Source organism: Siniperca chuatsi, linkage group LG11 (assembly GCF_020085105.1).
Source record: "Siniperca chuatsi isolate FFG_IHB_CAS linkage group LG11, ASM2008510v1, whole genome shotgun sequence".
NCBI classification, from domain to species: domain Eukaryota; kingdom Metazoa; phylum Chordata; class Actinopteri; order Centrarchiformes; family Sinipercidae; genus Siniperca; species Siniperca chuatsi.
The window spans coordinates 5,653,944-5,669,170 of NC_058052.1; the positions used below are offsets into that span (position 1 = coordinate 5,653,944).

General features: G+C 43.5%; 2 protein-coding genes across 5 annotated transcripts; both read left to right on the plus strand.

The window, feature by feature from the left end:
* The first annotated feature begins 2,306 nt into the window (after nucleotides 1-2,306).
* On the plus strand, nucleotides 2,307-8,273 carry LOC122884916. 4 transcript variants are annotated; one of them, XM_044215424.1, is made up of 7 exons: nucleotides 2,307-2,420; nucleotides 2,518-2,595; nucleotides 3,551-3,670; nucleotides 4,171-4,523; nucleotides 4,889-4,930; nucleotides 5,058-6,778; nucleotides 7,126-8,273. In XM_044215424.1, exons 1-6 carry the CDS (start codon nucleotides 2,379-2,381, stop codon nucleotides 5,209-5,211), a joined length of 789 nt encoding a protein of 262 aa, XP_044071359.1. In that variant the 5' UTR covers nucleotides 2,307-2,378; the 3' UTR covers nucleotides 5,212-6,778; nucleotides 7,126-8,273. The 4 variants fall into 4 exon arrangements, with proteins under 4 accessions (XP_044071359.1, XP_044071360.1, XP_044071361.1 ...); XM_044215425.1 differs by lacking the exon at nucleotides 7,126-8,273 and having other exon boundaries at nucleotides 5,058-6,327; nucleotides 6,662-6,777; XM_044215426.1 differs by lacking the exon at nucleotides 4,889-4,930 and having other exon boundaries at nucleotides 2,310-2,420.
* A 1,187-nt stretch (nucleotides 8,274-9,460) lies between these two features.
* Nucleotides 9,461-15,205, plus strand: LOC122884914 (alpha-internexin-like). Its single transcript, XM_044215416.1, has 5 exons — nucleotides 9,461-10,179; nucleotides 11,862-12,092; nucleotides 12,376-12,903; nucleotides 14,778-14,902; nucleotides 15,013-15,205. Exons 1-5 carry the CDS (start codon nucleotides 9,886-9,888, stop codon nucleotides 15,203-15,205), a joined length of 1,371 nt encoding a protein of 456 aa, XP_044071351.1. The 5' UTR covers nucleotides 9,461-9,885.
* The last annotated feature ends 22 nt before the right edge of the window (nucleotides 15,206-15,227 follow it).

Here is a 15,227-nt window from a genome sequence, read left to right on the forward strand (position 1 = left end):
AGGGTTAACCTGTTGAGGGCCCCGGGGCAAAAGTTTACTGCTGGGCCCCCGGTGGGTCACCCCCACTTCCCACCCTCTGTGCATGTTTATGTACCTGCTGCCTCCATGTTCCCATCAAGTAGTGCACACAGCAGACTATACAAGGTAGCTTCATTTTTTCCCCTCACACCCAGAAACCAACCAGTACTCCTGGACTAACACATCTGGCTCCAGGTGTTCCAGGTGTTTTGTATATAATTAGGGAATAAAGAGGAACATCTCACTCCCACGTGATTTCTATAGAGGGCTATGGGACTCATACAAGCTTAAACTACGGAGTAAAAAAGATCTCAGTACTCTAAGCCAGCAGTTTGAGAGCTCTGCCTGCTTTGAATGAAATAAATGACAGAGCTTATGTGTGTTTTCTGCTGTACGTACAGAAGAAAAGACAATAACAAAGTATTTCAGAAATTAAAAAGTTAATACTTGCCCTATGACAAATGAGCATTGCATTTAAATATGGGCTGATGTCAAGTAAAGAAATAGGAAGTAGTGGCACGTTTTGAAGAAACTCAACTTTCCTGCCTTGCAGTCGGCGACACGAAGTGACATATGTTGTTGCTTTTATAGGTTATAAATGTCCATTTTTCCCCTCCGTGTAAATATTGAACTTTGATTTGATCTGAAAATGTGTCAAATTTTTGCCATTTGTGATTTATTTGAACCATTTTGGTCTACTTTTATTAGATTTTTTAGTTTTTTTTTAAATTTAGTTAAAAGCTCTCTCTCTCTCTGTCAAATTTATTTTATTGGCAAGACCGCAGGATGCTCACCTGATTTCATACAATTCTGCATTTTGCCTTAGTGGAAAAACAGCCTACACCTATGCTTAATAACTTTCACTGAAATAATGTTTGTAAGCCTACTTGTCTGTACAAATCTTATGGCATGTATTAAAGGATGGTGATCTAAATGATTGTTCTGACGAAAATAATCTGTTGGCGAAGTCCTTTCAGATAAAATACATAAATACCCAGATATCTATCATTTATTTGAGCCTTATTGTGGCTAGAAACTGAAATTTTGATGACAGCAAATGTTCAGGGGGAGGTTTTTCTGTTCTGTATCGACCACAAAGTTGTTGTTTCTTCCTTCAAGAAACCAAACCTTCGTTCAGTCACTTGTAATTTTAATCACCTAACATACAGTCAGCTGATGGGCAACATAACATCAGTGTGAGCCTCAGTTTACTGCAACAGACATTCATTCCATTGGAACATTCTGACAGAAATCAAATGACAAGAAATAGCATTTCCTTTTCCATTTCCCCCCATGCATTTCCCTTTTCCCGTGGCAGTGGTGGTGGAGGAACTGGTAATTATGTCGCAATGTTCAAATGAGGAGAAATGTTTGCAAACACGTCTTGCATTGACTCCGATATAAGGTGATTTAAAGTTTAGAATTTGGTTTGTAAGTTCATCACTTTTTGTGTTTAGAGATAAATCAGTTTGGCTCTTTTTTTACTTGAATTTCGGTTTAACGAAACACTAAAATTGCTGTCTGTAGGGAATGATCTGTGACATGAGACAACTACACCACTTATGGTACAGTAATATTTGGTTTCATCATTACTGTTGTCATAACGTGTTGTTGTTTTCTTTACGGATAAGAGAGAGTACGTTTAGTAGGCTATATGGAAATGGATGGTGCGCACAATAATGCCATCGCTGCAAATACCGTGAGACTTTGCATTTGAGCAGTGAAACTGAAAACTCCCTGTAATCATGAACTTGTCAGGACGGAAACAAACATTTGAATCCTCCAGAGGGTATGGTGTTTGAATTTAGCCGAAAAGAAAGATGCTCCGACCGCTCCGATGGAGCTGGACTCACCCCGAGGACGGCTGGAATCTGCGCAGCAGCACACCTGTCTGATGTGCAGAAAGCACTGCAGGCCAGTTCCGTTGGCTCCTCACCGGACCTGTTGCCACGTCAGGAGATTTAATAATGAATGAAGTTACCCGGTGCTGTGCCACGTGCGTAAAAATGCGCGCAGCGTCTCAGTTTGGAGACGCGCGTATCGATCCCGCTGCTGCGTGATGACTTCAGGTATTTCATAAACTCAAAGGAAAGAATACTAGCCTGCATATAAACGGTCGCAGGGAACGAACATTGACGTCTCTGCATAAACCCTACTGCCGCTCAGTGGTGCGAGCCTATTGGTAGATTGTATTTTGATGAGCATTTTAATCTGCAATATGTGTGAAATTGTAGAGCAAAGTGAAAGAGCCCAAATGCAACACAGCCTACATGAAAGGTGATTTACATTTCACAAACATTTCTTCATATGGAGAAACTTTAGATTACAGAGGTGCGACTGTAAAAACAGCTGTGTACGAAATGGACGTGAAGGCTTCCGTGGTTGCTATGTTTTGTCTCCAGGTGCATCACTTTATGTAAGATCGTCATTTAAACATAAACAAAACCTCTAACGGCCAAGAAAAGATTTTCACAAGTTTCACTCGACGATTTCTTCCAGATGACCGCTTCTACTGAGGACTTCTTCCGTCCTGACGAGGACCGAAGACGTACAGAGCAAACTTCCAGCATGGGAAATGTGAGATTTCATCACGTTGAAAGTCTTCGGTGTTTTCTGTGTGTTTTAGAGACTTTCAGAACCCTTAAACGTGACTGATGTTTTGCCAGTAGGCTCTGGCAGAAGCACTCAGGCTCCCATGGTGCAGAGAATATACTGAAGGGAAAATAATAATAAATTGCAGGATCAGGATCAGAACTGGACTGTACCGGATCAATTCATCTATTCATTAAAACAAAGACCAACCAATGCGCATAAAATAATTCAATAATAATAATGTCATGTTTTTATATATCCAATAAATAATTAAAATCACAAATTTAAATCAGCAAGCTCCCAGCTGGGATACACAGTGATGTTGTGAATGTAAGTGCAAGTTAGCCACAAGTAGTCTGAACTACTATACCTATATGATACCCAGCAGATATGTGGCAGTATTCTCATACAGTTTGTGGCAACATAGTGGTTTGTTATTTCATTGAATGTTTTTCTTCCTGGGGGGGATGTGTAGCAGTAAAGCACAATACTTACTGACATGATAAAGGCCTTAAGGGGGGTCCTGCTTTATTACCTGACCTTGAGGCCCCGTCCCAGAAGAGGACCCCTATGTCAAAATCCTGTTTTAAGTCATTATTTCAAATTTATGCTTACATGTTGCATATTCCTAAATCAATATATTTATTCAGGTTACCACAGTAAATCTGGAGCCGGAATTCTACCACAGAACAACTGTACACACTGGGGTTAGTAAGGGCCCAGCTGCTATTTCCCCCCCGGCAGGTTAATCTGGCCCCGTCTATGGGGAAATTTTAGGGAACAACAAAATATATGTTGGTGAAAAGTAATGTCGTTTTCTAAGAGAAGTTAAACTTTTTTTTTTTTTTGCAGGAAATTGTGAAATTCACATTATTCTGAGCCCTTTGTTACATTTACTGTACTTGTAAAGCCTCATTCTAACGTGTGCGTATTGTCGCAGTGTGATGTGCCCATCCGAGACCATGACAAACAGAGGGCGAGGAGAACCTCTGGACGCTGGGCACAGAGTGCGTGGAAGCCTGGAGCCTACAGCAAGTGTCCGTGCTGCAGGGGCAGCCAGGTCAGAAAAAAAAAAGGTTTATGTCCCAAATTGTTCACAGCGTAATCTTTAACAACTAGAGAATCAGACAGTTTTACAAAATGGAAAACACACAGCGGACTATATTTTCAATACTGAATGTTTTGGCCATAGTCTAGGCCTACTGCACAGGCCTATTGCACTGCTTATTGGACTCATTTACATTACAGTAACTTTCCTGTTTTTTTAACCAATTTACAGCCTCACTTTGTGACAACTTCAGTTTTCAATTTCTACTTCAAGTTCATTTTTACTGTCCTTAAATTTAAATTCTCCTTGCAGCCAGGTGAAAAATAAAATAAAGGTTGTATCTCTAAAACCCTATAAAATGGACAGAATCTGTGAAGGGTCTTTTAATTTGACAAAGTAGTCCTCTGCAGTGCATCTGATGTAGATTTTTCTCTTGTGAGATTCTAAAAGTGCGTTATTAAGTAAGTTTACTGGAGCCTGACATCCACTGGTGTGTTGCTGACCTTCCCCAGGTGCCGAATTTAAACCCAAAGCGGCAGCACTCTGCTTGTACTGGCAACCTTCCCCAGAAGAGGAAGCGGACCTCAGTGGCCCGTCCTTCCAAACCTGCTCCTGAACACCCAGAGGTGCTGAATTGGGTTCCCACTCCTCAGCCCTCCACCCCAGCTGCTGACATTCCAGGGCTGTTGAATCTGGTCCCAAGGCCTCAGTCCACCAACCCACCTGCTGACCTGCCAGTCGTCTCAAATGTGGCCCCCAGCCCCCCACTGCTCCGCTGCAGCATGACGGAACCTCTGAAAATCCGCAACCGCTCAGTGGAAGATTACCAGCAAATCTACCATGAAGTGGCAGATGATATGCTGAGGTACGTTTGTGTCAATAATCATGACTCTTTCAAACACGGGGGAAAAAACTATCACTCAGTTTTTCCACATACAAGCTTTTTCATTGTATGTATCAAGACGGTGTAGTCCCTCATTCGTCCAGGAGTGTTCCATCGTAGAAAAGGTTTCAGTCGTAGTCATCTGGACACTGTATTCAGAATCAAGACGTTTCGGCTCCCATCCGGAAGTCATTCTCAATTGTGAAAATGGTCTGATAACTCAGAAATTTAAGATACTCTGTGTTGCTTAGGCCCTGCCCTCAGGGAGGAGTCTTCCTGAGTGTCTGCTGTTTACCCTGCCTAGTTTCACCTGAAACTGACCTTCTTTTGTTTCCCTGATGGCACAGTAATCAGGCCTATTGTTTTCTGGCTGCACCTCCCTCATCACTGTTAAGTACCTGATTAGCTTATGATTGGCTTGACCAAAGTGTTAATACACTGTGGTAAACGGTTGGCAAGTATGTATCATTATGATTTCTGTTTCTTCCAACCTCTGCCTCCACCCTCTGCCAGCAGCTTTTACCACCCAACTGCTGCACCCGCCTCCACCTGCAGGTTCTGGATGACAGCTACATACATATCTCCACCCACAGCCTCTGAAGTGCCCCGTTCCATCCATCCATACAACCTGCACCTCCACCTCCACCTGCAGATTGTGGCAGACAGCTGAAGGCCGTACCTCCACCTACAGCCTCTACCAGCAACCTGCAGCGTCCACCTCCACCTGTAGATTGTGGCAAATAGTTGAAGCCCGAACCTCAACCTACAGCCTCTGCCAGAAACCTGCAGCTTCCACCTCCACCTGCAGATTCTGGCAGACAGCGGCTGCCCACAGCAACACCTACAGGCTCTGCAAGACACCTGCAGCGTCCGTCTCCACCTACAGCCTCTACCAGCAACCTGCATCTCCACCTGCAGATTCTGGCAGACAGCTGAATTGCAAACCTCCACCTATAGCCTCTGCCACCAACCTGCAGCGTCCGCCTTCACCTGCAGATTGTGACAGAGAGCTGAAGGCCAAAACTCCACCTACAGCCTCTGCCAGAAACCTGCAGATGCTTGCCTCCACCTGCAGATTCTGGCAGTCATCTACAGGCCAAACCTCCACCTACAGCCTCCTCCAGCTCCTGCCTGCAGCATTTGCCAGCAACCTCCCACCGCGGTCTCCACCTCCAGATTCTAGCAGAAAGCTGCAGCCTGAACCTCCACCTACAGCTTCTGCCAGCAACTTGCACTGCCACCTCCACCTGAAGATTCTGCCAGACATCAGCAGCCCGAACCTTCACCTACATTCTTTGTCAGCAAACAGCTACTGTCGCCTCCGCCTTCATGTTCTAACAGACAGCTGCGGCCCAAACCTCCACCTTCAGTCTCCTCCAGCTGCTTCCTTCAGCCTTTGCCAGCAACCTCTCGTCTCCACCTTCAGATTCTGGCAGCAGATGCAGCCCAAACCTCCAGCTACAACCTCTTCTGCCCTCCACTATAACCTCCACCTTTTTTAGGTAGCTAAAGATCCAGCCTACCGTAGCCACCTCTGTCCCCAGGCATATCCTGCAGCCTCTATCAGTAATCCGTAGCCCCATCACCCCCCTGCCCATTCTGGCAGATAGCTGCAAACAGCAGTCCCGACACTTGGTGGCAGCAGTTACTCCTGCCAGATATATTATGCCTCAGCCTCCACATTCACTTATAGCTCCTATCAGCCATCTAGTAGGATGCAGCTCCAACTCCCGCCTACAGTCTTTGTCAATTCAACCCCATGCAACCTGCAGCCCCAGTTTTCTCAGTATGTATAAAGGGTTACTAGTTACAAAATTCAATGAAAACTAGCACCAAGTAGCTTTATTTTTCCTAAACTTTAACCCTGTTGTTTTCTATTTCCTGGTTGCTTTGGGTAACCTCATGTCACTATAAACCCTGCAGCAAAGTTTCTCACTCAGCTTTTTATGTGTTGTGACCCCCCCCCCCCATTAGTGTTCACATTGAAAGGTTCAGCCTTGTGATTGTTGAAGCCACCACCTACAAACCAGTGGTTGCCAGAGGGAGCGTCTCATGTGAAATGAGGGTTGGTGGTAAGGCACATTTACGGCATCATGTGACGTAAATTGTGTTGTGTGCAGGAAGAGCACCCAGCCGTCAACATGAACCTGCACTATATGGAGAAAAAAAGGACTGTGATGCTGAACTTCATCTACCAGAAAGAGCTCTTCTTCCTCCAACCAGGCTTTGCACTCAAGGTAGTAATCAGTGTGATGCACAGCAGTATGAGATATTTGGTAGAGTCTCAGTGTCTAGCCATGCATTTTCAGTTAATCAGATTTTTTAATGTGCGTTAGAAATGATCAAGTCTGTCAAAGTCATTAAGTGAAAACAGGAATGTCATGTATCGATGTATCTATCAGAATAATATCTGAGGTGTAAACTATTTTCATGAAATGAAAGACCTCAAATATTTCAAGGTCTGGAACTCTTCTGAATGTAAATAATCCTACAATTGACTCTGAGTGCAATGGTATTTTTTTAATCGAGGTTTGGTGATGTATTATATTCTGATACAACACATTTTCTTTGTGGTTTTGTCCAGGCCCTGTTGGACTTCACAGACTATCAGATCTACCAGGAGCGGATCGAGGGCCGTGCAGACTATTCCTTCTACAAGAGCTGTGCATCAGAGACGTTTATTCCTCCTCACCATCCTCCACGTTCACCACCAACTCCTGCTCCTCTCCCAAACTGAGAGCGCCCCTTCACGTATTCCCCTCGTATCCTCCGTACTAGAAGTTTCTTCATGCTCTGACCTCACTCCTGAACTCTACCTGTAGAGTAGCGCATGCCAACGAGCCGAGCCTTTAATTGTACCTTGCCTGTCACGCCTACAGGGAGTCTACGTTTCTATGGAAGTCACTGAACTGCAGAAATGATCTCTGCTCTCCTGATTATGCACATTATGAATTTGAGGATGTCGATGAATGAATCAACAAACTTTCTGGGAGTTTCTGAATGAGGACAGATGCCCTTCATTTCCAGCCACGCTCCCTTAAAAAGACTGCCAGTTAGCTTGCTCTGTTAGTGTGAGTTGTGCTTGTTCTTTAAGCCTTTGCGCTGTTGCCCAATAAAGTCCATCAATCAGAATCAGAATCAGAAATACTTTATCTCTGCAGTCATCAGATTTGAGTCCACAAGAATTAGTATAAAACAGATACCTTAATATTTGAGATCTTGGTGAATTTGTGGAATTTCGAACGCTATTTTCTCATCAGACATTTTTCTCATTTTTATCTGTTTTATTGCAGTTTGCCAGCAGCTATATGTAATTATAAGTTTCACTGAGGTGCCAAGAACAGGTCAAGATGCTACTGTGATGGATGTGTTGAAACTTACAGGGACTAATGTACTCCACTGTAAAAAGGCCAACTTATATTCTTTGACATAAATAATGATTACAAGTTGTTCGAACTTAGAAATAGAAATTATCAGCATGTAGAGTAAAAATGTTTGTTGTAGCAACTAACAAAGCCAGTCCTCAGACTTCAACAAAAGTGAAAGAGTCCTCATAACATAAAACCTTTAGCTATGATTCAGCACAAAGTGAGAACGTTTGTTAACTTGTGTTCCTTAGTTTTAGAACCATTTCATAACTTACACAATGCACGTTTTGACTAACTGTAAATCAAGTTGTTGATTGTTAGCAAACTTCCCAGCATGGATTGTATAAATAAAATTCTCCAGAGAGCCTTGTTTTTTAGATTAATTTGGGGAACGTTATAATGGAGTGTTGTTATGTATCTGTTTCTGCATGTGTCTCAGATGAGTCATGAGTCATTTCATTATAGTGAATGGTGATGCTGTAGTGTAATAACCAAACAAAGTACTGGAAAGGGGGCCACATTGTGTAACATCCCAGCTTGTGAGATCAATGAAATGTTGTGGAGAAACTAGATAGACCAAACTCAGACCTGTGCCTGTACATTGGAGCTGTGGTGCATAGGACAGTGGGTAAAACCCACATCCTGAAGGCATTTTGTTTTTTTCATTAGCACATCCACCAGCCACAGCGGTTTATTTTAGAAAAAGTGACTGCAACACAGCATCTCTCTGAAGAAGCCTCCCATCATGGCCACATTTTCCTTGCATCCAGGAAAATGGTGAAGGACAAGACATCAGGGCCTAACTGAAGTTACTGTCCACACTCCCAAGTCATTCTGGACTACCTGTGAGTCTGCAGGGTTCTTTGGGACTCTCAGGTGGAACGCCATGGCCGGATTCATCTGCAAGAGTGCCCGGAGCAAAAATGAGCTGATGGGCCCCCTTTTAACACCTCGTTCCTCCCCCTCTCTGTGCAGCGTGTACAGTATTCCTATGTTGGAATACATCCAGGTTTGCTGTGTGATAATGTGATTAAACACACATTCATTTAGGAACTGTCAGTATCGGCTAAAAAACTATTTTTCACACGAGAATGCCCGTTCTCAAGAGCAGGTAAACAGGACCTGTGTGGAGGCCCTTATCATGCTAATTAATAAACCTGTTGATGTTAAAATTAAGTACAGAACAACTCAGAAAGTGTATTGTACTAACTATGAAGCGCTATGAAGGAAAATTAATTTTTCCTGCTTCGTCCATGAGAAGCGGGGTTGCGAGTGGCAGCGAGAGGGAGCTGCTGGACCACAGCGGCATCAGGTGCGCCCTGTGCAGGTGAATGTGGGAAGGGCTGATAGTTGATGAGCTGCTGCTGCTGGAAGCAGTCAGGCCAAGATCAACCCACTGGTGAACATAGGTCAACAAATATACCATTTACTCCTGTTTGAGTTCCAAATACTAAAAAAAATGTGTGTCCAGCTGTTAAATAATTACCCGTTTAAAAAATGAAACCATCTATTGGTTAGCCATTTTTAAAGATTTACTTTTTTTTCCCCATGAGAAACAAATGGGCCACAGACTATTGTTAGTTTGGGTAATTTCATGGGATTTATTGACAGCCTTTTCCCTTAAAACTAGATTTTAAGATGGGGCCTCAATATTGGGTAATAAGGCAGGTGTTATGGCCCCTATGGGCCCTATTATTTCAGTTCATAATGTGCTGAAGTAGTGCATACAGTATTAACAGACATCTGCAATTAATGAAATTACCCAAAAGGAGTCTGGGCGGAAAATGTACATCAGTGTTTGTTTTGATCATCTGGAATAACTAAAAACTCATTTAACATGTTCACTCCACTGCACAAATGTTATACAGTCGCGTACCTTCGTGCGTAAAGTGGTTCGCTCCACTTGCAGCCTGTTGTCTATAAGCTCCTGCAAAGCTCTTTAAGTCCCTCAGTTTTATATCTGACTCACAGCAAAGATGAGCCACGGAGACCGCTACACCTCGTCATCCTACCGGAAGATTTTCGGGGATTCTCCCAGGTTTTCCATCTCCTCCTCCCGCATGAGCAGCGCCTCTCCTCGGGGCTCCCCGGGGCTCCGGTCCATGGCTGCGTCCCGCAACAGCGCGTCCGCCCTGAGCATGTACAGACGGGTCGGCCGGCCCTCCGCCTCTTTCTCTCCGGTGCGCGCCGACTCCCTCGACTTGACCCAGACCTCCGTGGTCAACAATGAATTAAAAGTCATTAGAACTAACGAGAAGGAGCAGCTGCAGGTAAGTGTGACGGGTTGAAACTAATTAGTCACTTTTTGCATGTTGGGTCACTACAAAAAGATTGATTTAAAAGTATTTCAGCTGATTGCTCTATAATGGTCTGTTTTCATTCAAAGTTCCATATTATATATCTATATGACTTATAGTTTTAGACATGAAGTAGCATTTAATGGGCAGAACTTGCTCAGGAGGCACGAAGCTTAGTGAATACAATAAGCTTAGGTTCAGCAGCTCCAGCCAGGACATTTCATCGCAGAATCATAATTTTCCTAACACCTCACACAGCTAATAAGGGCCACATTTTATGACTAATTAGCTTCCAATTCTGGTGTCCCCGTCCCTGAGTATCAGGCCACTAGTTAAATACATTTACCTGGCAAAGTAGGACTAAAGCTGTTTATATTGGATGAAAACTACTATTAGGCTCCTCTAGTGTCAGAACGACCTCATCCTGAACTTTATTAAGCCTTTAACCAATTTAATGACACTCCAAACAATGAATTCATCCTTACCATGATGAAAGCACCAATCATTTTGCAAACTTTGCAAAAGCTGACCTGGTCTTTTGACCTCTCAAAGATCCCTTCCAGATATGTTTTAGTACATGTAAGAAATACTCTGCTTTGAATAAGATTATGTGCCTTTCACAGAAGAAAGTTAAAATGTCTATCTACTCCTTCCCTTATAAATAGAAATGATGGTGAGCACAGACAAATTTCCCCCCTTCAGCAGATGATTGTGAAAACAGCCTTCTAGTGACTAAACATCATTTTGACATGCCACAGCAAGAAAGGCATAGTGTAAATAATAAAATTAATCACGGCTGAATTTCATTTAGCTGCTTCTATCTAATGTTGGCGAAGCTAGCTTTCTCTTGTGAGCGCTGTCTGTCTGCTGTTTAGAAAACTGTTTGGATTAACCACTTCCTCCTGGAGGAGAAGACAGTCCATCACCAACACAACAATGTCAGCAAGGCAGTAAGAGAAATCACCAGTGGGATGGGATGCTTTTCTTCAGATCAGCCCCATTTTTAAAGCTGCACCCACCATATTTAAAGCTGCACTAATCAATATTTTTATATGGACAATGGATCAAATTACTATGTGTAATGTGAAAGGGGTCGCTTGATGAACCCACAGACTCAGTAGATTCCTCCAGCTATCAACAACCACACTGTACACTACCTGCCCAGCAGCAAGCGGCAGACAAAGTTAGCGACTAGCTGGTGAACATAGTGGAGCATTTAGCAGTTAAAGTAGTTGGTGGAGACCAAAACAGAGCTAAAAGGAGAGTCAATATTGGATTTACTTTTGTCAGGTGGCCAGAAACACGCTGGATGTGCAAATAGGCATCTGTTTGCTAACAACATGTTAGCCATATCAACTTTTTAAGGTGATTATATGCCAATGTTGTGTTTAGAGATCGTTCTGCTGCCCCCAGTGAATGCAACTGTAAGCTTACCCAGTGCAGCTTTGACACATTGTTTAATTCACGGTGTGTTCAGAAATATAAGCTATTAAAATAAGTGGCGTTTCAATGGTAAATGATAATAAATGCAGGCACTTTTATAACAAGTTTAAGGTTAAGTGAATCAAACCCCTCTGCTTTGCTGCCTGTCCGGTATTGCAACCCTAATGGAAGATTTTGTGTGATGATAAACAAGCGGTTATCCTGTTGCACAGGGTCTGAATGACCGCTTCGCCATGTTCATTGATAAAGTCCGGCACCTGGAGCAGCAGAATAAAGTGCTGGAGATAGAGCTGGTGGCACTGCGGCAGAAGCAGTCCGAGCCGTCCCGCATCGCACACCTCTACCAGCAGGAGATGAGGGACCTGCGGTCCCAGGTGGAGGAGCTGAGCAGGGACAAGAACCATATCCTGATCGAGAGGAACAACATGGAGGACGAGCTGCAGGTATAAGCACTGGGTAGTTTTGAAAAGGACAGGGAGTATGTAAGGAGATTTCTTTTTTTGCTGTATCCTGTTAGTATTTACTGCTGCAAAGTCCAGTTTCCCCTCAAATCACAAATCATTATATTATTTCATCGTCACCATCATCTTTCATCCAATGTCTCATCTTTCATATCTTTTATCTAATAATTTTTTACCTTTCCTTATCTTATCTCATTGCTCAAATCTTACTTGCCCATTACCTCACCTCTCTCATCTCTCATTCTCTCCTCACATCTCACTGCAGAAGCTCAGTGCGAAGTATGATGAGGAGGCGAGGGCACGGGAGGAAGCTGAGCAGACCTTGAGGTCCTTCAGGAAGGACGTGGATGACGCCGCAGCCGTTCGCCTGGACCTGGAGCGCCGTGTGGAGTTGCTGATGGACGAAATCTCCTTCCTGAGGAAAGTGCACGATGAGGAAATCCAGGAGCTGAGCAGCATGATGGAGGCGCAGCAGGTCTCCGTGGAGCTCGAGCTCGCCAAGCCGGACCTCACCTCGGCTCTGAAGGAGATCCGCAACCAGTACGAGTCCATCGCCTCCAAAAACCTGCAGTCGGCCGAGGAGTGGTACAAGAGCAAGTTTGCCAGCCTCAGTGAGCAGGCCACCAGGAGCAACGAGGCCATGAGGGCCAGCAGGGAGGAGATCAATGAGTTCAGGAGGCAGCTGCAGTCCAAGACCATTGAGATAGAGACCCTGAGGGGCGCCAATGAGTCTCTGGAGAGGCAGATCACAGAGATGGAGGATGCACACAACGCTGAAGTCACAGCTATGCAGGCAAGCAATCATAGTCATTAAAAATAATAGTAAGTATTCTCTAACTGGGATAAACCAGGGGACACATATTAGCCTCTATCTATGTCGCCATCAGGATTACTGTCCCCTAGTCTCCTTAAAGGGTCTTTTCACCCAAATTACACAAAAACAGACTTTCTCATTTACCTCTTGTGGTATCCAGCAGGGCCATAGCCATTATTCGTTTATATTGTCATTTATATGGAGCAGGTCTTCGAAATAAATTGATCTTAGAATCAACAACTGCTTTTGAACTTAACACGACTAACTATACTCTAACTACTAAAACTGTTTAAAAACCCTTTTCCCTACAATTATTGCCAGAATACATAGTTCTTTCCAGGAAACTTCTATATTATTAGCGAATTACAGACCTGTAAGATAAAGCCTTACTGTTGTATTCCCAATATGAATATGTACTTGCTGTTTCAAAGCCCTCTTCACACTGCCAGGAATAAAATTCTGGCGGAGAAATACAGAATCACAGTGGGAACGATTTTAACTGTAGACTTCCTCAACATTGCTAAAAACCTCCAATTTCCGAGAAGAAAATACACGAGGACATGATTTCAGTGTCCTCAGTGGTCGCTGCGGCCCTGGTATCTAGCCATGCAGATATTTTTAGTTTGATTTGTCCAGTTTTTGAGATTTCTGACTCCACCCCAGTACAATGGAGGTGAATGGAATTTCATTTGGGTGCTCACAGTATTGAAAAAAAAAAAATAATTTCTTTCCAGAAACAGTGTCCCTGATACTGCTGATAATCCACAGAACAAACAAGGGACTATTTGTTTGATAGAAAGTAGTCCCACTCACCTCCATTGTGTTGGATTGTAATTTTGTTGTACTGGTTCTACAGATACAGGCAAAACTGGAACACCCTATTCGATGCAAGTCTTTGAGCAGGCATTGAAACAGTAAAAGATAACAAATAACGTATTACTTTGATACAGTCCTTGGAAATTGCGATATTACACATGATTATTATGATAAAATCCCCCCAAATACTACACTTTCGGAGCAAGCACTGGAATTGTAAACGGTCAACGGTGAAACGTTTTTTAAATGTGCTGGGGGAAAAAGTCACCTGCTGCAGCACTGCTGTCATTACTGTCTACAACTCTGTAGAATAATAGGATTGGAAGGGAGCAGATCTCAGGGTCAAGGTCCTCATGAATTATGTCACAGCTTGAGTAAAGCTGTTAGCGAACCTCACACAGCATGGAGACCCCAACGTTTGTATGTCAAGGACAGAGTAGAACCGAGGAATCCAGCATACTGACGATTTTATAATTTAAAACAATCCCTCATACGCTCACTGATTGTAGTTCTCCTGCTCTGTTGCTTTTTTTTGTTTCGGGACATTAGAAATAAAGAAACCCTGCCTATAATATTAACCTGTCTCAAATAAAGTTCTGTCTCTCTCTTTACTTAAAGTAAGTTTGACAACTTAGCGTCGAGATCGTCTAATTCAGGTCACGCCTTTAGTGTGTGGTAATCACTTTAACAAGCCCCTGCGACTGTGAGACTGACTGAAACAGTTCTTAGTGAATTGACCCTGCGTGTCATTTAGCTTAACCTCTGACCTGCTAAATCGGATACAGGAAGGCCATCTGCTTTCACTGGCTTTTTAGAGCAGGTGAAGTTAAGCCCCAAAGGTTATTGAATTCCTTTGAGGGATACAAGGAAATCCTATGGTTAGCAGTTACACCACAGGAAAGCCTACGACAAAGTGGATTAAAAACAGTCTATATACATGCTAAATAGGTGAATTTACCCCAAAAACTGTGTCAGACACTAATGATAATCTATCTGCCTCTACTCGTCTAACTCCTTTCTTATTTCCAATGTAACAGGACACTATTGGCCACTTGGATACTGAGCTGAGGAACATGAAGGGTGAGATGGCCCAGCACCTGAGAGAGTATCAGGACCTGCTCAATGTCAAGATGGCCCTGGACATAGAGATAGCCGCCTACAGGTGCCAGCTGGATTAAAATGGACAAACCAAACAAAAGATAGTAGTAGGCTCATCAAAAATCTTTAAGCATTGCGAGGTGTGTTGACATTTGTTTCCTTTGGTCCTATAAGGAAACTGCTGGAGGGGGAGGAGACTCACTTTAACTCAGGGATGTCGTTTGGTGCTGCCAGCTACAGCTACCAGGCTCGAGCCTCAGCCGGCGCCTCCAAGAGCAGCCAGAAGGAGAAAGAAGGGGCCACGAAGGAAAGCTTCAAGGAGAGCAGTGAGGATAAAGATGAGGCAGACATTAACTCCAACAACTGAAGAAAGACAGACAGGGAAATCT

What these genes read in the sequence shown, in the direction of transcription:
- LOC122884916 (XM_044215424.1), top strand. Translation starts at nt 2,379, where the DNA reads ATGGACGTGAAGGCTTCCGTGGTTGCTATGTTTTGTCTCCAG. An exon ending in TTGCTATGTTTTGTCTCCAG is followed by an intron (nt 2,421 to 2,517) that starts GTGCATCACTTT and finishes GATTTCTTCCAG; the next exon opens with ATGACCGCTTCTACTGAGGA. An exon ending in GCTGCACCTCCCTCATCACT is followed by an intron (nt 4,931 to 5,057) that starts GTTAAGTACCTG and finishes CTCTGCCAGCAG; the next exon opens with CTTTTACCACCCAACTGCTG.
- LOC122884914 (XM_044215416.1), top strand. Translation starts at nt 9,886, where the DNA reads ATGAGCCACGGAGACCGCTACACCTCGTCATCCTACCGGAAGATTTTC. An exon ending in ACGAGAAGGAGCAGCTGCAG is followed by an intron (nt 10,180 to 11,861) that starts GTAAGTGTGACG and finishes CCTGTTGCACAG; the next exon opens with GGTCTGAATGACCGCTTCGC. An exon ending in ATAGAGATAGCCGCCTACAG is followed by an intron (nt 14,903 to 15,012) that starts GTGCCAGCTGGA and finishes TGGTCCTATAAG; the next exon opens with GAAACTGCTGGAGGGGGAGG.